At 45.9% G+C, this 20,240-nt stretch overlaps 2 protein-coding genes across 6 annotated transcripts in view; both read left to right on the top strand.

The window, feature by feature from the left end:
* The window catches only part of SEPHS1 (selenophosphate synthetase 1), a 32,597-nt gene extending 23,562 nt beyond the window's left edge, over positions 1-9,035 (top strand). For 2 of the 3 annotated variants that reach the window (XM_032244035.1, XM_032244033.1), the window contains 2 exons: positions 3,603-3,815; positions 7,111-9,035. In XM_032244035.1, the coding sequence (XP_032099926.1) occupies positions 3,603-3,815; positions 7,111-7,325 (428 nt within the window). In that variant the 3' untranslated portion in view covers positions 7,326-9,035. The remainder of the gene's footprint in view (positions 1-3,602; positions 3,816-7,110) is intronic. The other variant, XM_032244034.1, reaches the window with a different exon arrangement.
* Positions 9,036-16,609: 7,574 nt separating this feature from the next.
* Positions 16,610-20,240, top strand: part of PHYH (phytanoyl-CoA 2-hydroxylase) — a 37,771-nt gene continuing 34,140 nt past the window's right edge. For 2 of the 3 annotated variants that reach the window (XM_032244038.1, XM_032244037.1), the window contains exons 1-2: positions 16,613-16,746; positions 18,299-18,357. In XM_032244038.1, the coding sequence (XP_032099929.1) occupies positions 16,672-16,746; positions 18,299-18,357 (134 nt within the window). In that variant the 5' untranslated portion in view covers positions 16,613-16,671. Of the gene's footprint in view, positions 16,747-18,298; positions 18,358-20,240 lie in introns of all 3 variants that reach the window. The other variant, XM_032244036.1, reaches the window with a different exon arrangement.

Here is a 20,240-nt window from a genome sequence, read left to right on the forward strand (position 1 = left end):
CCCAGCTAATTTTTGTATTTTTAGTAGAAACGGGGTTTCACTGTGTTGGCCACGATGGGCTTGATCTGTTGACCTCATGATCCACCCGCCTCAGCCTCCCAGAGTGCTGGGATTATAGGCATGAGCCACCACACCCAGCCTATACATAATTTTTAATGGCTAGATAATGTTCTACCAGAGAAATGTAACACAATTATCTTTTACCTATTTTGTAACAATTCATTTGAAAATAAAAATATTCTGTAATTTGTTGTTACTTATAAGAAAGCTATAGCCAGGCACAATGGCTCACGCGTATAATCCGGCACTTTAGGAGGCTGAGGCAGGAGGATCCCTTGAGTCTACCATTTTGAGACCACCCTGGGCAACATAGACCCCATGTCGTCTCTTTAAAAAAAAAAAAAAAAAAAAAAAAAGAAACAGTTGGGCATGGTGGCACATTCCTGTAGTCCCAGCTACTCAAGAGGCTGAGGTGGGACAGTTACTTGAGCCTGGGATTTTGAGACTGCAGTGAGTGGTGATCACACCACTACACTCCAGCCGGGGTGACAGAGCGAGACCATATGTCAAAAAAAATTAAAAATGTTATAGATCAGAGGAACACAATAGACAGCCCAGAGGTAGATCCCCATAATAGTCAACTGATTTTTGACTAACAAACAAAACCAATTCATTGGAGAAAAGAGTCTTCACCAAATGGTGGTGGAACACGTGAACATTCACATGAAAAAAATGATTCTGGATGCAGATCTTGTACCTTTCATAAAGATTAACTCAAAATGAGTATATTAGTGTGTTTTCACACTGCTATAAATAGCCGAGACTGAGTGATTTCTAAAGGAAAGAGGCTATATTGACTCACAGTTCCGCATGGCCGGGAAGGCCTCAGGAAACTTGCAATCATGGTGGATGGTGAAGGGGAAGCAGGTACCTTCTTTATGAGGCAGCAGGGCAGAGAGGAGCAGGGGAAACTGCCACTTACAAAACCATCAGATTTTGTGAGATCTCATTCACTATCACGATAACAGCATGGGGGAACAGCCCCCATGATTCAATCACCTCTCACCAGGTCCCTCTCTTGATATGAGGGGATTACCATTCGAGATGAGGTTTGGGTGGGGAAACAGAGCCAAACCATATCAATGAGTTGTAGACCAAAATAAAACACAATAATATAAACCTGGAAGAAGACAACAGCACAGAAAACTTAGGTGGCTCTGGGTTTGGTGATGACTTACAACACCAAAAGCACTATCTGTTAAGAAAAAATTGCTAAGTTTGGCTTTATTAACATAAACGACTTCTGCTCTGTGAAAGACACTGTTTAAGAGGATGAAGAGACAAGCCACAGTCTGGGAGAAAAGTTTTGCCAAATACCTGTTGAAGGTCAGGTATTCAAAATATACAAAGAACTCTTAAAAAGCAATAATAAAAATGCAATTCAAACGTGGCCCAGAGACTTGACAGACACCACCTAAGAAGGTATACAGATGGCAAATAAACATAAAAGGAACCTCAGTGTCACACGTCAGTAGGGGATTATAGATTAAAGCAGTGATGAGTTGCCACTACATACGTATTAGATAGGCTAAAATCCGAAACACTGACAATAGCCTGGCCAGCATGGTGAAACCTCATCTTTACCAAAAAAAAAATACAAAAATTAGCTGGACATGGTGGCTTGAAAGTGAGTTTGGCAGTTTCTTATGAAACTAAATATGTTATGTGATGCAGCAGTTGTGTTCCTTGATATTTACTCAAAGAAGTTGAAAACTTAAATTCTTACAAAAGCCTGCGGGCAATGTTCATAACAGCACTATTCATAATTGCCAAAACTTGGAAGTAACCATTCCTTTCTTCAGTAGATGAGCGGATGAATAGATAAATAAACAGTAGTGTATCTGTACTATGGAATATTACTGAGCCGTAAAAAGAAATGAGCTATCAAGCTGTGAAAAGATGTGGAGAAACCTTAGTGCATATGACTGAATGAAAGAAGCCAGTCTGAAAAACTCCATACAGAAGGATTCCAACTCTGTGACATTCTGGAAAAGGCAAAACTGTAGAGATGGATGAAAGATCAGCGGCGGCCAGAGGTCATCGGGGAGGAAGGGGATCAGGCAGAGCACTCCGATTGTTAGGGCAGTACAGGTCCCTGCGAGATACAGTAATGTTGGATATATAGAATTGACAACAAAGGGTGAACCCCAGTGTCCTCTGACTTTACTTAATAGTCATGTATTGGTATCACTTATCAAATACACTACACTAATGCAACATTAATATAGGCCAGACCTGGGGCAAAGGATGATGGCAGCTCCCTGTTACTTCCTAGGTAATTTCTCTCTAAACCCAAAACCGCTCCAAAATATAAAGTCTATAATTTTTTTTTTAATTAAATGATAGGTCAGCTGCAGTGGCTCACACTTAAAATCCCAGCGCTTTGGGGAGCCAAAGCAGGACAATTGCCTGAGCCCGAGAGGACGAGGCTGCAGTGAGCTGTGATCTCACCACTGCACTCCAGCCTGGGCAATAGAGCAAGACTCTTTAAAATGAAAAAAAAAGAAAAAGAATTTTTAAAATAAAATTTCACACAATTCATCTCTAGTGTGAGTATCTTGATATTGAGTGAAGCCTTCTTAAAAACTGCTTGTTGGGCTGGGCGTGGTGGCTCACACCTGTAATCCCAGCGCTTTGGGAGGCCGAGGTGGGCGGATCATGAGGTTAAGAGATCGAGACCATCCTGGCCAACGTAGTGAAAGCCCATCTCTACTAAAAATACAAAAATTAGCTGGGCGTGGTGTCATGCGCCTGTAGTCCCAGCTACTTGGGAAGCTGAGGCAAGAGAATTGCTTGGACCAGGGAGGCGGAGGTTGCAGTGAGCCAATATCACACCACTGCATTCCAGCCTGGCGCCTGGCAACAGAGCGAGACTCTGTCTCAAAAAAAAACTGCTTGTCCTTCTTGCTTAGTTAAACACAGGATCCCTTTAAAAAAAGAAAAAAACAAAAACAAAAACTGCTTGTCTTGGCTGGGTGCGGTGTTTCACGCCTGTAGTCCCAGCACTTTGGGAGGCCCAGGCAGGTGGATCACAAGGTCAGGAGTTCAAGACTAGACTGGCCAATATGGTGAAACCCTGTCTGTATTAAAAATACAAAAATTAGCTGGCCGTGGTGGTATGCACCTGTAGTCCCAGCTCTTTGGGAAGCTGAGGCAGTAGGATCACTTGAGCCCAGAAGGTGGAGGTTGCAGTGAGCTGAGATTGCGCCACTGCACTCCAGCCTGGGCAACAGAGAGAGATTCTGCCTCAAAAATAAAATAAAATAAGGCAGGGGTGGGACTGGTCTTTGGTTTTAGGATGATCTTTTTTAGTTAACTGGAAAGTTACTACGGATTGAAGCTTCCGATAGTTTTCAGGTGGCTCAAACTGAAATAAGAACTTTCGGAAATTTCACTGTGGCTTTGGCTGACTTTACAACATTGCGTTTTCATTATTCAGATACGTCATCTCCCTGACAAGGAAGTTGCAGATCAATTTCAGATGTGAGGTTTTTGAGCTGAGGAAAGATGTTTATTCTCAGAGTCGCCCCTCTCTCTCCCAGCTGCAGGACTCATGCACACATTCAACGCCCATGCGGCCACTGACATCACGGGCTTCGGGATTTTGGGCCACGCACAGAACCTGGCCAAGCAGCAGAGAAACGAGGTGTCATTCGTCATTCACAACCTCCCGGTGCTGGCCAAGATGGCTGCGGTGAGCAAGGCCTGCGGAAACATGTTCGGCCTCATGCACGGGACCTGCCCGGAGACCTCAGGTACAGGGTGCTGGGCCCGTCTGAGGACTCAATAGTGAGGCTCACGGAAGGCTCGGCCAGGAAGCAGCAGCCCCGCCCTACGTGGGCCCCCACTCTGTCAGAGGTCCGTGCTGCCGACCTCGGCCTCCGAAACAGCTGGTGGCTTCCCCTCCTCCTGCGGGGTCTCGGCCCTGCCGTCCTGGGCGGATGCAGCAGCCTTGCTCAAGTTGAGTGTCCTGTGTTCCTTCTGATGCAGGAATATGGCGATGGGGGAAATAAGTCAGCATTCAATTTTCACTGAAAGCTTCACATTTGAAATCAACCTAATACCCATAGGTTACTTTGAACGGGTGATATTTTCTCCTGGAAAAATGTCTCAAGGTGTTTTTAAGAATGACAGAAAAAAGGGGTTGGGCACAGCTGCTCAGGCCTGTGATCCTGGCACCTCGGAGCCTGAGGAGGGCAGGTCACTTGAGGTCTGGAGATCAAGACCAGCCTGGCCAATCTGGTGAAACCCCATCTACACCAAAAATACAAAAAAAATTAGCTGGGCCTGGTGATACATGCCTGTAATCCCAGCTACTCAGTAGGCAGAGCCAGGAGAGCGACTTGAAACTGGGAGACAAAGGTTGCAGTGAGCCGAGATTATGCCACTGCACTCCAGCCTGGGCAAGAGCAAGACTACCTCAAAAAAAAAAAAAAAAAAAAAGGAATAAAAAAGAATGCAAATAGGAAAAAGTAACCATTTTTTTTTTAGTTGTACATTAATTTATTAGAGGAAATATAAATGGAGGAAAAACGAGAGATGGAACACACGCAGGTAGAACCGTCAGACTGTAATGTAGGTCTGACACCACACGGCCCAGTAGCTTATATATCCCTTAGCATTTTTCTAAGCTTAAGTTCCTTTTGTTTCCTCATTAATTTGGTAGCCACGTCTGTCTGTAACTTGTGGGACGTTCTCGTCATCATGTTGGCAGATACTCAAGCAGGGCCTGCTGGCCGAGAGGCCACCACCCACAGGCCCACATCTGCCATCACTCTTTCCAGTTCTGTGGCCCCAGCCGGAGCCAGGCAGTACCTCCTCCTAAGTGCCATTTTTCTTTTGCCCACTTTGTTCCTTTTACCTTGACTGTTAATCTTTTAAGTTTCCTTATTATTTTTTTTCTTTTTTTCAGTTTTTCTATTTCCTTTAGAAATCTAGTTTTCTGCTCTGCAAAAGAGTGGAATCATCTTGGGAATTTAAAAGTACACATGGCGGCAGGGTGCAGTGGCTCATGAGTATAATCCCAGCACTTGGAGAGGCCGAGGTTGGGAGTTCGAGACCAGCCTGGTCAACGTGGGGAAACCCTTTTTTTGAGACAGAGTCTTGTTCTGTCCCCCAGGCTGGAGTGCAGTGGTGCAATCTACTCATTGCAACTTCCATCTCCTGGGTTCAGGTGATTCTCCTGCCTTAGCCTCCCAACTACCTGGGATTACAGGCCTACACCACCACGTCGGCTAATTTTTTTTCTTTCGTATTTTTATAAGAGTCAGAGTTTCACCGTGTTGGGCAGGTTGATCTCAAACTCCTGACCTTGTGATCTGCCCGCCTCAGCCTACCAAAATGCTGGGATTACAGGCATGAGCCACTGTGCCTGCCTAAAAATACAAAAATTACTTGGATATGGTGGTGTGCACCCTGTAATCCCAGCTACTCCAGAGGCTAAGGCCGGATAATTGCTTGAACCTGGGAGGCAGAGGTTGCAGTGAGCTGAGAGCACACCACTGTACTCCAGCTTGGGCAACAGAATGACACTCTGTCTCAAAAAAAAAAAAAAAATGAAAAAGAAAAATACGCATGCCTACCCCCAGTCTCCCAAAAATGGTGGGATCCGTCTGGGGCAGGCCTGGGCCTCAGTATCTGTGAAAGTTCCCTGGGAGATTCCAGAGTAGGCCAGGGACAGGGACCACAGTGCTGGGACCACAAAGCCCTGCTCATGTCGACCTGTACAGTGATGAGGGGACTTCAGGACTCCACCAGGCCTCTCGCAGCCTTTAGAGAGGACCTTTCAGCTTCCTGTTTAAAAAAACAGATTAACCTGTTTTCTAGAAGTAAGCTCCAGGAGGGCAGGGGTTTTTTTTCCCCTGCTAGTTCAGGGTCTGGCCAGGACAGTTTCTGCCACATAATTGGGCACTGAATGGAAATTGAATGAATTAATGAATGTTATCAGCCACTTAAATTTGTTTCCTTCCTGTCTTCAGAAATGAGAAGTTTTTACTTTTTGGGGGTTTTTTTTTGTTTTTTTTTTTTTAAGATGGAGTTTTCACTCTTGTTGCCCAGGCTAGAGTTCAATGGCACAATCTTAGCTCACTGCAACCTCTGCCTCTCCACTTCAAGCGATTCTCCTGCCGCAGCCTCCAGAGTAGCTGGGTTTATAGGCACACTCCCATGTCCAGCTAATTTTTGTATTGTTATTTGAAAAATATAAACTTTTCTGGCCTAGCTACCGGAAAGAGCAACAAAGGTTTATTGTAATGTATTTTACACTTTTTCTCGTTTGAAGATATTGGAACCTTGATACCTTGGGGCATACACTGTTTCATGAATCTTAAATTTTTTAAAAATAGAAAAAAGCATTCTTGGTAAGATGAGAGAGTCAATGTAGAGAATCAAAATTTCTATTTAGTCAATATTTATTTCAGTGTAGCATGGAAAAAGTAGCTACCACATGGGTTATTGAAGACCCAAACACCTTACCGCTGCATCATGTTACACGGTTCACAAATAGGTCATTTTCGCAGTTTAGAGTTAGGGAGGGTACGTGTGTGCATGCGTGCGTGCGCATGTGTGTGTGTGTGTTAGGAGTTTACCAGCAACTGCTTAATTACAGCATAGAACAGGCCTCTTAGGCTGAGTGCAATGGCTCATGCCTGTACTCCCAGCACTTTGGGAAGCCAAGGCAGGTGAATCGCCCGAGCCCAGAAGTTTGAGACCAGCCTAGGCAACACAGTGAAACCCGTCTCTGCAAAAACTTAGCTGGGCTTGGTGGTGCAGACCTGTAATCCCAGCTACTGGGAGGGCTGAAGTAGGAGGGTCACCTGAGCGCAGGATGTTGAGGCTGCGGTGAGCTGTGATTGTACCACTGCACTGCAGCTTGGGCCACAGAGAGAGCCTGTTTCGGAAAAAAACAAGCCTCTTAGTTGAATGGGAAGAGCTACTTGCATATAGGTGGCAGCAAGTTGTTGATGGAAGTTGGATCTCTGCAGAAGCAGTAGAGGCAGAGAAACTGCTGTCGTGTCAACACTAACAAGTCATCTTGTTTTCTTTTGCCAGGCGGCCTTCTGATCTGTTTACCACGTGAGCAAGCAGCTCGGTTCTGTGCAGAGATAAAGTCCCCCAAATATGGTGAAGGCCACCAAGCATGGATTATTGGGATTGTAGAGAAGGGCAACCGCACAGCCAGAATCATAGACAAACCCCGGATCATCGAGGTCGCACCGCAAGTGGCCACTCAAAATGTGAATCCCACACCGGGGGCCACTTCTTAATCTAGACAGAAATAGCTGTTTGGTTTTGTTTTTAAATAGCTCTATTTCCTTTATCATCACTTCAATTAAAGACTATAAACAACAAAAATCTCATTGTGTCTACACATCGGGTGACCTTAGGTTGGTTTGTAAGTGGATACAATTAATAAAATAAAATCCATTGCCTTTTCTTCCTGTTACATTAACTGAAGATGCACCTAATCTTGAGGCAGCTTCTGAGTTGAGAATTATATTGTTATCCAATACTGTTGATTCATTTTGAATCTTTAGACACTTATCTCTTGCCGCATAGGCTCTTTTTAAAGGTGCTTTCACATAGCACAGACATTACCAATAGTCGTGTCAGATAGCAGTTGATGTCTTTTCATTTTGTGTATATTTATCATATAAGTCCGATTTTTTTTTTTAAGTGTCTTGAATGGTTTTCTGGAGAGACGGCATTGGTAAGTGGCACATGACGGTATACCAGTCGTAAGAGGGTTGCATGATTCCTTTGAGTCTTTGGTTTGGAAAGCCTAGTCTTGTCTCTCAAGAGCATCTTGGACCCAGGACATTCTCCAGTAGTGCATTCAGTTCAACACAGCAAGTGCTTCACTGCATGGAAAACACTTTGAAGACAAAAAAGAAATCTTGTTTCTTTTTTTGTAGCCTTCCTGATATTTACAGTAATACCATTAACTGTTTTCTTTATCGATAGCAAAAAAGGATACTTTTTGCAATGTAATTAGATGTTCTATAGTGCTACAAGGAATTGCCTTCCAAAAGGAGGTTCGTGTATGATACCCATTTACAATTCAATATATAATTAACTACGCAAATAATTTTTAAATATGATCAATAATAAAGACTGTTCTGTGGATGGTAGTGTTTAATACATTTTATATTTTGTATAGTGATTTCAGGCCTTTTGGTTTCTTAAGATCAGCAGCTACTTAGCCTAATTCTTAGCATTATTTTGTCCTTTGCGCCAGTACTTTTTTGTGCACGCTTTTTGTGGTCTGTGTTAAAAATCTGCATTGCCAACATTGCAGCTCGAACTTAAACTTGTTATTCAAATAAATATTTAATTTTTTAAATTGCTCTTGTATAATCAGATGCCCCTTTTAGTATTATTTTAGAAGCATTAGAGGGTTTGCCTAAAGTACAATTTATTGGGAAAAACTAGATTTTAGTTTTATAAAACTTCTAAGTCTTTCATGGGACCTATATTTTCTTGAATTGAATTTTGTAGTTCTAGAATAAATAGGCAATCTAAAAAGGTGTTATCTGTGTTTCATAAAGAGGAGGCTTCCTTATATTTTAACCTACTAAGCGATGAGGAGGGATTCCTGTCACTAAGCACAAGGGCGCTGGACCCTCAAGTGCCCGTCTTCATCTGAGAAAAAGCAGCACATCCTGCACGTTTCTGGTGCTTCCTGCTCACAGGCACCAAAGCTGCGCTTGTAAACTGACTTCTTGCCAAAGGAAATGACCTCTGGGAAGATGAAGCTCCTGGAAGAGGCTGTATCTGGGACACGCCCTCCTCTAGGAACCAGCGGGCAGCCTTTATGCATGCACACCTGGACCTCCAGCCATAAGCATGGTGTGCAGTCTGGAAGAACCTGCTACGGAACTGCAATTGACTGGACATTTTAAAGGAATTGATACAGATGTTGGTCCTCAAAAGCTACAAACCAGTGGTCTGCAAAATAAAATCTGTTGGAAACCTCTGAGTAAGATAAACCTACTGTTGAGCTTTTTTTAAAAGTCAATAATGACTAAATCTGAACTTCAGTGTAGCCTATGCCGTGAGTGCTGGGTGTTTTCCTCAGTGGCAGGCCTATGGACAGGAAGGGAGCTAAGCAGAGTATGCACCTAAGGAAATAATCTCTGAAGATTGGTATTTATAAAGAGAAGATGTTGGGTACTTAGAGATCCGTGTAAGTCATGATCCCAAGAGGAAGAATTTGTAACGCGGTGTTGGCGGGGCATGGTGGCTCACACCTGTAATCTCAGCACTTTGGGAGGCTGAGGCGGGCAGATCACCAGAGGGAGGTCTGGAATTCAAGACAAGCCTGGCCAACATGGTGAAACCCCATCTCTACTAAAAATACAAAAATTAGCCGGGTTTGATGGTGCATATCTGTAATCCCAGCTACTGGGGAGGCTGAGGAACAAGAATCTCTTGAACCGGGTAGACTGAGGTTGCAGTGAGCCGAGATTGTACCACTGCACTCCAGCCTGGGGTACAGAGACTCAGTCTCAAAAAACAGTCTAATAAACCAAACTCAGTCAAGCTCTTTTTGAGGCTCAGTCTCAAAAAACAAAAGGAGACAGTATTGCTTAGAGGCCTGATCTACCTGTGTTAGAATCACTGGGGGTGTTAGAAGGCAACATTCCTGCCTCCTGATTCTCCAGACTAAGAATCAGAATTTGTTGGGTGTAGGACTAGGGAATGTCTTAAATAAGGACCCTGTGAGGCTATGCCCACAAAAGTTTGAGAACCACTGATCTCAAAAGGAATATTACAGAGGAAGGCAAGGAAAGTAATACGACCTGGTTTTGTACTTTTTTTTTTTTTTTTTTTGAGACGTAGTCTGGCTCTGTCACCCAGGCTGGAGTGCTGTGGCGTGACCTCGGCTCGCTGCGACCTCCACCTCAAGGTCCAAGTGATTCTCCTGCCTTAGTAGCTGGGATTACAGGCGCGCACCACCAAGCCTGGCTAATTTGTATTTGCAGTAGGGACCAGGTTTCACTGGGTAGGTCTTGAACTGATCTCAAACGATCCACCTGCCTCGGCCCCCCAAAGTGCTGGGATTACAGGTGTAAGCCACCATGCCTAGCCTTTTGCAACATATTTTGCAGGAATTTTTTCCTCTTGACAATTCTGTTTACTTTCCACATCTGAGCTATGGCCCAGCAAGGCAGGGGAAAGACCTGTATTTTATTTTATTTTTCTATTCCTCAGTAAGAAGGGACCTATATTTTGAAAGCTCCATGAATACTCAGATGATTGTCATTGAATATTGGCATTCTTGGCAAAATCTAGGTAGAACATTTTAAAAGTCAGTGGACAGGCCAGACACGGTGGCTCATGTCTACAATCCTATCCCTTTGGGAAGGCGAGACAGGAGGATCACTTGAGCACAGGAGTTCGAGACCAACCTAAGCAACATAGTGGGACCTCGTCTCTCCAAAAAAATAAAATTTAAAAAGTCAGTGGACAATAGGTAGACAATTTTACATTCTGGTATCCCGTTAAAACTTCATATTGAAGTGTATTTATCTTGGTATACTGATTTGTTTCCTGTAAATCCTATAGTATAGTTGCATCCAAAAATACAGTCTATTAGCATAGAATTAGTGATTACAATCTGAGGCAGCTGAATCACGGTGGAGTCGGTCATTCAGGCATTAGGAATCTGTGAGGCAGTATCAAAGCTGCTTATTGCACAGGCTGTGTTGAGGTATTCATTGTGTTTCAGCCCAAGAAAAATTGAAATATTGTATAAGCAATATGTACTTTTTGGCTCAGTTTTTTAAAATAGTAGATCATAGTCTTCCAAGTTCTGCATGCTTTATAATGAGTAAATGTGACTGTTTTAAATTATTCTGTTTATAGATGAATGAGCCAGCCATTTTCAGTCTGAATTTAGCATTCTCTTTAAAAGAGTTAAATCTGAGTTCTGAATCATAGTTTTATTGCACAGAGACCAGAATAGGTCTCCCAAAGTGCTGTGATTACAGGTGTGAGCCACCATGCCCAGCCTAATATGATTTTTCACTCTGTTGCCCAGGTGAAAGTGCAGTGGTGTGATAACGGCTCACTGTAGCCTCCAATTCCTGGGCTCAAGTGATCCTCCCACCTCAGCCTCCTCAGTACCTGGGATTACAGGCACATTGACTACAGACTCACCACCATCATGTCTGGCTAGTTTTTTAGGTTTTTGTTTTTTGTTTTTTTTCCATACAGACGGGGTCTTGCTGTTTCCCAGGCTGGCCTCAAACTCCTGGCTTCAAGAGATCCTCCCATCTTGGCCTCCCAAAGTGCTGGGATGTGTGTGTGTGTGTGTGTGTGTGTGTGTGTGTGTGTGTGTGTGTGATTTTTTTTCCCCTGTTTCCTTCCTGCCTGCCTTCCTTCGCCATAACATACCTTAGCCCTGTCTCTTCCTGCACCTGCTGCCCTGTCTCCTGGCCTGTGTCGTTAGATCCTGGACATGGCACTGCCTTTCCCTCTGCTCATATGGACCATTACCGTACCCCTCCTATGTTTCTCTGTTTCTTTTTTTTCTTTTCTTTGAGATGGAGTCTCACACTGTGGCCGGGGGCTGGAGTGCAATCTCAGTTTACTGCAACCTCCACCTCCCAGTTCAAGCGATTCTCCTGCCTCGGGCTCTGGAATAGCTGGGATTACAGGTGCCCACCACCATGCTTGGCTAATTTTTTATACTTTTAGTAGAGACAGGGTTTCACTATGTTGGCCAGGCTGGTCTCGAACTACTGACCACATGATCCGCCCGCCTCAGCCTCCCAAAGTGCTGGGGTTACAGGCATGAGCCACCACGCCTGGCTGATCTCTGTTTCTTTTAGACAGTTCTGTACAAATTAGTACTCAATAATTGTATAGAGGTTTGCTGATTGATTTGTGTTTATTTCATGCTAATTTATCCTGGGCCTCTAGATATTTCTCAATCCGAATAATTCCATAAGTGATCATTTTATTCTTTCCTCTTCTCCCAGATTTACACACATATTTTTTAGTTTCTAATTTATGTTGGAAGATTAGATTTTTTTTGCACCACACACCTCCGTCCTTCAGACTTGTTTTCATTATGGCTGACATCAGAAATGGGCTTGGAGAAAAGGAAGAGATCCTGTCACTTCAGCCTCCTGAATAGCTGGGACTACAGGTGCGCACCACCACACCTGGCTACTTTTTAAACTCTGCGGAGATGGGGTCTTGCTATGTTGCCCAGGCTGATTTTGAACTCCTGGCCTGAAGTGATCCTCCTGCCTTGGCCTCTGAAAGTGCTGGGATTACAGGTGTGAGCCGCCACATCCTAAATGAACTTTAAACTTGTAACCAAATGACCTGACCTACAGTCATAACTATTCACAGAATTTTTGAATCTGGAGTTGATTACAGTTAATTTTCATTCATATAATGACATTTTCTTAAGCATATACGATGCTTGAATGACTTTTTAAATTTTTTTTTTTTTTTTTTTTTTTGAGACGGACTTTTTCTCATGTTACCCAGGCAGGAGTGCAATGGCGCAGTCTCGGCTCACCACAACCTCCGCCTCCTGGGTTCGGGCAATTCTCCTGCCTCAGCCTCCTGAGTAGCTGGGATTACAGGCACGCACCACCATGCCCAGCTAATTTTTTTGTATTTTTAGTAGAGACAGGGTTTCACCATGTTGACCAGGTTGGTCTCGATCTCTTGACCTCGTGATCCACCCGCCTCGGCCTCCCAAAGTGCTGGGATTACAGGCTTGAGCCACCGCAACGACTTTTTAAATTTTTTAAAACAAATTTTAAAGATAGGATTTCACTCTATCACTCAGGCTGGAGCACAGTAGGGGATCGTGGCTCATTGCAGCCTGGAACCCTGAGCTCAAGCAATCCTCCTACCTCAGCCCGGAGTAGCTAGCACTACATGTGTGCCACTGCACCCACCTATTTCTTTTTAAAATTTTGTGTAGAGACAAAGGCTTGCTATGTTGCCTAGGCTGGACTTGAGCCTCTTGCTTCAAGCAATCCTGTTTCGACCTGCCAAAGTACTGACATTACAGGCGTGAGCCACCATGCCTGGCTTGAACTATTTATTTTTGTTTTTGTTTTTGAGACATGGTCTTGCCCTGTTGCCCAGGCTGGAGTGCAGTGGGACGATATTGGCTCACTTCAACCTCCGCCTCCTGGGCTCAAGCGATCCTCCCACCTCAACCTCTCAAGTAGCTGGGACTGCAGGCGCACCACCACGCCCAGCTAATTTTCTTTTCTTCTTCCCTTTTTTTTTTTTTTTTTTTTGAGACAGAGTTTCACTCTTGTTGCTCAAGCTGGAGTGCAATGGTACAATCTTGGCTCACTGCAACCTCTGCCTGCTGGGTTCAAGCGATTCTCCTGCCTCAGCCTCCTGAGTAGCTGGGATTACAGGCACACACCACGATGCCTGGCTAATTTTTGTATGTTTAGTAGAGACGGGGTTTCACTATGTTAACCAGGATGGTCCCAAACTCCTGACCTCAGGTGATCTGCCCGCCTCAGCCTCCATGTTGGAATGACAGGCATGACCCACCTCACCAGGCCAGTTTGAACAATTTAATCCAAGATTTAAAAATCCATTCTATTTTATTTAGCTGCTCAAATATGGCTATTAACAAATCATTTAATTTATATATGGGGAAAACTATTCCTTAGATCATTTTCAACTTGTCTGCAAGTTTACTTTCAATATTTAAGTAAGCCAAGGACATTGCTTGAAGGGGTGGAGGGAAAAGCTAATTTTGAAGTAATCTTCAAAACGCCAACTCTAATAAGAAATGAATAAATACCTAATACGAAAGGGGAAAGAAATTTTCATTCTTGCGATAATGTTTACATTCCATTAATGTTCTGCTTCAATTGTTCTGAAATATTTTTATTTTAATAACACAATTATTAAAGACGCCTACTTAGGGAATTTTCCAATAATCCAAATTGCTATTTGAAAGAAAACTTTACCTACGGAGAAATTATTGTTTTAATTATCCGTGATCTTAAATGAAAAATGTTAAACCCAGATCCCTCTAATTTTAAAAAGGCAGATAATAATTGCATTTAAGGGTTCCCTTCATCTCTCGGTAAAAAGCATCAATTTGGGCTGGGTGTGGTGGCTCACGCCTGTAATCCCAACAATTTGGGAGGCCGAGAAGGGCGGGTCACTTGAAGTCATGAGTTGGAGACCAGCCTGGCCAAAATGGCGAAACCCCGTCTCTAATAAAAATACAACAAATTAGCCAAGCGTGGTGGCGCGCCTTTAATCCTAGCTACTCAGTAGGCTGAGGCTGGAGAATCGCTTGAACCTGGGAGTGCAGTGAGCCGAAATCGCGCCACTGCACTCCAGCCTGGGCAACAGAGTCAGACTCTGTCTCAAAAACAAAACAAAAAAAGGTATGAACTTAAATATACATCCTTGTATAAATGCCGTGCAGGAGAGATGACAGGGAGTTTCACATAGTTGTGAAATGATGGCATTTTAAAGGAACGGTAAAAACACAGGTGTAAGTAGCTTCATCTCATTTGAATGTCTTTACTGGTCAGGAAAACCAATCACTGTCAGTGCGGGTCAAGGTCCCGATCTTTTAATAAATAAGGGAAGGGTGATGAACTGAATTGACATCTTCAGTTTTTTTCTCCTGGCAGCAGTGCCCGCATCTCACCAGGCGAGGGCAGTAAGAAGACGCTGCCTCGCCGTTCCTCACGCGCGGAGGGGCGTTCCCAGGGCCAGAAAGAGGCGGGCCCTCCACCTGCACCCGCCCCAAGCCCGGGGCTTCGGTTCAAACCGTGACAAACGTCAGAGTCCTTGAGAACCCTTGGCCACTCCTGCAGCGTCACATTCCCGCGCGTGATGCCCAAGTAGGGCAGGTGAGGTCGGGAGCTCCTGGGGGATCCCGGGTCCATCTCTTGGCCTGAGACCCTGGGGCGGGCGGAATCCCTGAGAATGCAGGACGGACCCCTAGGGGAAGCCCGGGCGGCCAGCGCTCTCCCCGCCTGCGCAAACTGCAAGGAGCTGGGGATGCTGGCTGCCGGCCTCTCTCCTGGACTGCGACATTGTCACCAAATTCTATAAAGACGTCATGCAAGAAGTGATAACATGTGCTGCGACGTTCTGGAAGTAACTCCTGAAGCTAAAAAAAAAAAAATCAATGAAAAAATCAGAGTAAAGAGACAATGAGATGCTATGTCAATACCTGTAGTTATGGAATAGAAAATAAATGTTACAAAGAGCTGCTCGAGTTCTGTAAGAAATTTACACCATACTGGCCTTTGTGCATCAAACAATTATTTCATTCATTTTTTTTTTAATGACCAAACTGATTCTAATATTTTGGGTTGGAATCCAACTAAACGAAATACCCCTTTTGAATGGCACATATGACTTTTAGAGATGAATCTCAACATTCCTATTTTTTATTTTTATTTTATTTTATTTTATTGAGACAGAGTCTTGCCCTGTCGCCAGGCTGGAGTGCAGTGGTGAGATCTCGGCTCACTGCAACCTCTGACTCCCTGGTTCAAGCAATTATCCTTTCTCAGCCTCCCGAGTACCTGGGATTACAGGCACGCGCCACCACACCCAGCTGGTTTTTGAATTTTTAGTAGAGAAGGGGTTTCACCATGTTGGCCTGGATGGGCTCCATCTCCTGACCTCAGGCGATCTCGCACCCGGCTAAAAAGCTTTTTGTTTAAATCGGAGTTTTTATTTCAGCTGTCCGTGGAAGGAGCAGTTACGTGGGGTGAAATAGATGCAAGCCGTGACGTTAGGAGTGTGGGCTGAGGTCCCGGCCCAGCCACTTGCTACTGGATGACCTCGGGCTGGTCACTGGGCCCCCGAGCCTCAGTGCGGCAGAGCTGGTGATGGAATAGAAACAGGGTGCGGGGCAGGGGCAATGACTCACGCCTGTAGTCCTGGCACTTTGGGAGGTCGAGGCGGGAGGCAGGGAGGAGTCTGACACCCACCTGGGCAACATAGCGAGACCCCATCTCTACAAAAAATAAAAAATTAGCCCAAGAGTTCAAGGCTGCAGTGAGCTATGATCGCGCACAGCACTCCAGCCTGGGCAACAGAGCAAGCCCTTGTCTCTTTTAAAAAAGGAAGACAGAGGCCGGGCGCGGTGGCTCAAGCCTGTAATCCCAGCACTTTGGGAGGCCGAGGCGGGTGGATCACGAGGTCAAGAGATCGAGACCATCCTGGTCAACACGGTGAAACCCCGTCTCTACTAAAAATACAAAACATTAGCTGGGCATGGTGGCACGTGCCTGTAATCCCAGCTACTCAGGAAGCCAAGGCAGGAGAATTGCCTGAACCCAGGAGGCGGAGGCTGCGGTGAGCCGAGATCGCGCCATTGCACTCCAGCCTGGGTAACAAGAGCGAAACTCCGTCCCAAAAAAGAAAGGAAGACAGAAAAGAAAGGAAGGAAGGATCATAGCGCCCCGGGAGGTTGCCCAGCGCGCAGACCCTGGCGGCAGAGTGCGTCCCCGCAGCGCTGCCTGCGAGACCCCGCCCCACCCCGCCCACGTCCTGCCCAGGGTGCGCCTGGAGGCGGAGCCGCCCGCGGAGCTAAATGTGGCGAAGGCCGAGCGGAGGGGTCCCCGCGCCGCCACCATGGAGCAGTCCCGCGCCGCCCCTCGCCTGCAGGTCGTGCTGGGCCACCTCGGCCGCCCGTCGGCCCGGGCCATCGAATCCTTTGCGCTGCGTGGGGCTCGGGCTGAACTTGGCGCCGGCGCCTGCGTGGTGGCCCCCGCCTGGGTGGAGGGAAGCCACTGGGGCGCACGCATTCCGGCCCCGGGGCCTCCTCAACGCCGGGTCCCCGCTTGGGTCCCGACTCCGGGAAGAGCGGGTAGGAGGCTGCGTCCCAGGAGGACACGCGCGGCCGCTGTGGGCTCGGGGCTGGTGCCGCGTCGCGCTGCCCTCCGGGATTCCTGGGGGCCTCTGCTCCTCGCTTTGTGGAGACGGAGCGGTGGGAAGGTTGTTTCAGCGGCCTGAGACCTTGTGGGCTCGGCCGCGCGTGACCCTCGCCGCTGCCCGGAGACCCAGCGATGTCCAGGCTCACGGTGCACAGGCGCGCAGGGCTGCCGTGAGGGAGCCGGGGCAGGCGAGACGGGGCCCTCCCGGCAGGAGCTGGCGGCCTCCCGGGTGGCGTTCCCTTACCTCCCTCCTGGACTACGGCCTTATCACCGAGTTATATAAAAACACTATTAAGGGTTTGAGGTCTGGCGCGGGGGCACGTGCCACGCCTGCAGTCCTGGCGCTTCGTCAGGCCAAGGCCAGGAGTTCAAGGTTACAGTGAGCCGTGGTGGCCAGTGCACTCCAAAAGAGAGGGAGAAACAGAGAGAACCAAAGGGTTCCATGTTGATTGATGAGAGGGACATTCCAAAAGTAACGGATTAAGGGAAAGAAACAAGGCGATCCTGTCAACAATCAGCAGTTACTGGATAGAAAAGAGATCTTTAAAAGGAATTTCTAGGGTTTTGCTTTTTTGTTTTTTGTTTTTGTTTTTTTGAAACAGGATCTCACTCTGTCACCCAGGCTGGAGTGCAGTGGTGGTGCGTCGGCTCACTCCTGGGCTCAAGCGATCCTCCCACCTCAGCCTCCCAAGGAGCTGGGACTGCAGGGTGGCTCCACGACGCCTGGCTCTCCTATTATTATTTTTTTGTTTTTTGAGACGGAGTCTTGCTCTGTCTCCAGGCTCACTGCAATCTTTGCTCACTGCAACCTCCGCCTCCCCTGCCTCAGCCTCCTGAGTGTAATTTGTTTTATTTATTTACTTATTTACTTTCTGAGGTGGAGTCTCTCCCTGTCCCCCAGGCTGGAGTGCCGTGTCGCAACTGGCTCACTGCAACCTCTGCTTCGCAGGTTCAAGCAGTTCTCCTGTCAGCCTCCTGAGTAGCTGGGTGTACAGACATACGCCACCACGCCTGACTAATGTTTTTATTTTTAGGAGAGACGGGGTTTCACTATGTTGGTCTGGCTGGTCTCAAACTCCTGACCTCAGGTGATCCACCCACCTCGGCCCCCGCAAATGCTGGTATCACAAGCGTGAGCCACCGCACCTGACCTAATTTGTATTTTTAGTAGAAACAGGGTTTCACCATTTTGACCAGGCTGGTCTCCAACTCTTGAGCGTAAGTGATCCACTCACCTGGGCCTCCAAAACTGCTGGGATTACAGTCGTGAGCCACCGCGCCTGGCCTTCTGCATTTTACTTTACTTGCCTTAATTCACATCCTAGGTAGGTCATCCCACTTCAGGGACTATTTCCTCTGCCAGTTTCCATCCTCAACAATTCCAGTAAGTAGGTTGAATTTTAATTTTGAAATATGTATGTAAAAGTTTCTTGAGTGGTAATGAAGATATACTATATAATATGTTACCTGCTTAGAATTTTATTTTTTAATTTATTATTTTTTTATTATTATTTTTTTGAGATGGAGTTTCGCTCTTGTTGCCCAGGCTGGAGTGCAATGGCATGATCTTGGCTCATCACAACCTCCGCCTCCCAGGTTCAAGCGATTCTCCTGCCTCAGCCTCTCTAATAGCTGGGATTACAGGCATGGGCCACCATGCCTGGCTAATTTTGTATTTTTAGTAGAGATGGGGTGTCTCCATGTTGGCTGGTCTCAAACTCCCAACCTCAGGTGATCCACCTGTCTCGGCCTCCCAAAGTGCTGGGATTACAGGTGTGAGCCACCATGCCCAGCCCTAGAATTTTATTATATAAATCCTCTGTTTCCAGGACTCATTCTAATTAGTACAGTTGTGGAAAATTTTGAAGACTGATTTTCTATATGTATTTTAAGAAGGAAAAATACCAGAAAATACATAATCCAACATCTATTTACTTATTTATTTATAATAGAGGTGGGCCCATCCTATGTTGCCCAGGCTGGTCAAGAATTCCTGGGCTAAAGGTGATCCTTCTACCTTGGCAGCCCAAAGTGCCAGGATTATAGGTGTGAGCCATCATGCCCAGCCTTATAATCTGACTTTTAAAAATTCAGTTATTATATATCACATTTAAATTAACTTGTGGCTGGGTGCTGTGGCTCATGTCTGTAATCCAGCACTTTGGGAAGCCAAGCCAGGCAGATCACTTGAGATCAGGAGTTCGAGACCAGCCTGGTCAACATCGGAAAACCCCATTTCTACAAAAATACAAAAAGTAGCTGGGCGAGGTGGTGTGCGCCTGTAATCTCAGCTACTAAGGAGGCAAAAGTGGAAGAATCACTTGAACCTGGGAGGTCAAGGTTGCAGTGAGCTGAGATCATGCCACTGTACTCCAGCCTAGGTGACAGAGTCAGACTCCATCTCAAAAGAAAAAAATTAGCTTATAATTTGGTTATATGGACATATTAGCTAGCATATTTGGCTTTTCTTAAATCATCTTTATTTTTTATTTATTTATTTTTTTTTGAGACGGAGTTTCACTCTTGTTACCCAGGCTGGAGTGCAATGGCGCGATCTCGGCTCACCGCAACCTCCGCCTCCTGGGTTCAGGCAATTCTCCTGCCTCAGCCTCCTGAGTAGCTGGGATTACAGGCACGCGCCACCATGCCCAGCTAATTTTTTGTATTTTTAGTAGAGACGGGGTTTCACCATGTTGACCAGGATGGTTTCGATCTCTTGACCTCGTGATCCACCCGCCTCGGCCTCCCTAAGTACTGGGATTACAGGCTTGAGCCACCGCGCCCGGCCAAATCATCTTTAAAAGATGATTTAAAGGGGAGATCTTGACTTTCCTAAATATTCTCATATAGCCATAATTCTAATCTTAAGGAATAGCTTGGGTGATTTGAGTTTATGAGTATGCTGTACATTTATTTGGATTTTGTTACTTCACTTCTTGGAGTGAATCAACTGGACAGTTAAAAATATAAAATTGAGCCGGGCGCGGTGGCCCAAGCCTGTAATCCCAGCACTTTGGGAGGCCGAGGTGGGTGGATCACGAGGTCAAGAGATCGAGACCATCCTTGTCAACAAGGTGAAACCTCGTCTCTACTAAAAAAAATACAAAAATTAGCTGGGCATGATGGTGCGTGCCTGTAGTCCCAGCTACTCGGGAGGCTGAGGCCGGAGAATTACTTGAACCCAGGAGGCGGAGGTTGCGGTGAGCCAAGATCATGCCATTGCACTCCAGTCTGGGCAACAACAGCGAAACTCCGTCTCAAAAAAAA

The sequence above is a fragment of the Sapajus apella genome, unplaced genomic scaffold, assembly GCF_009761245.1.
Source record: "Sapajus apella isolate SASKATOON/1434 unplaced genomic scaffold, GSC_monkey_1.0 scaffold53, whole genome shotgun sequence".
NCBI lineage: Eukaryota > Metazoa > Chordata > Mammalia > Primates > Cebidae > Sapajus > Sapajus apella.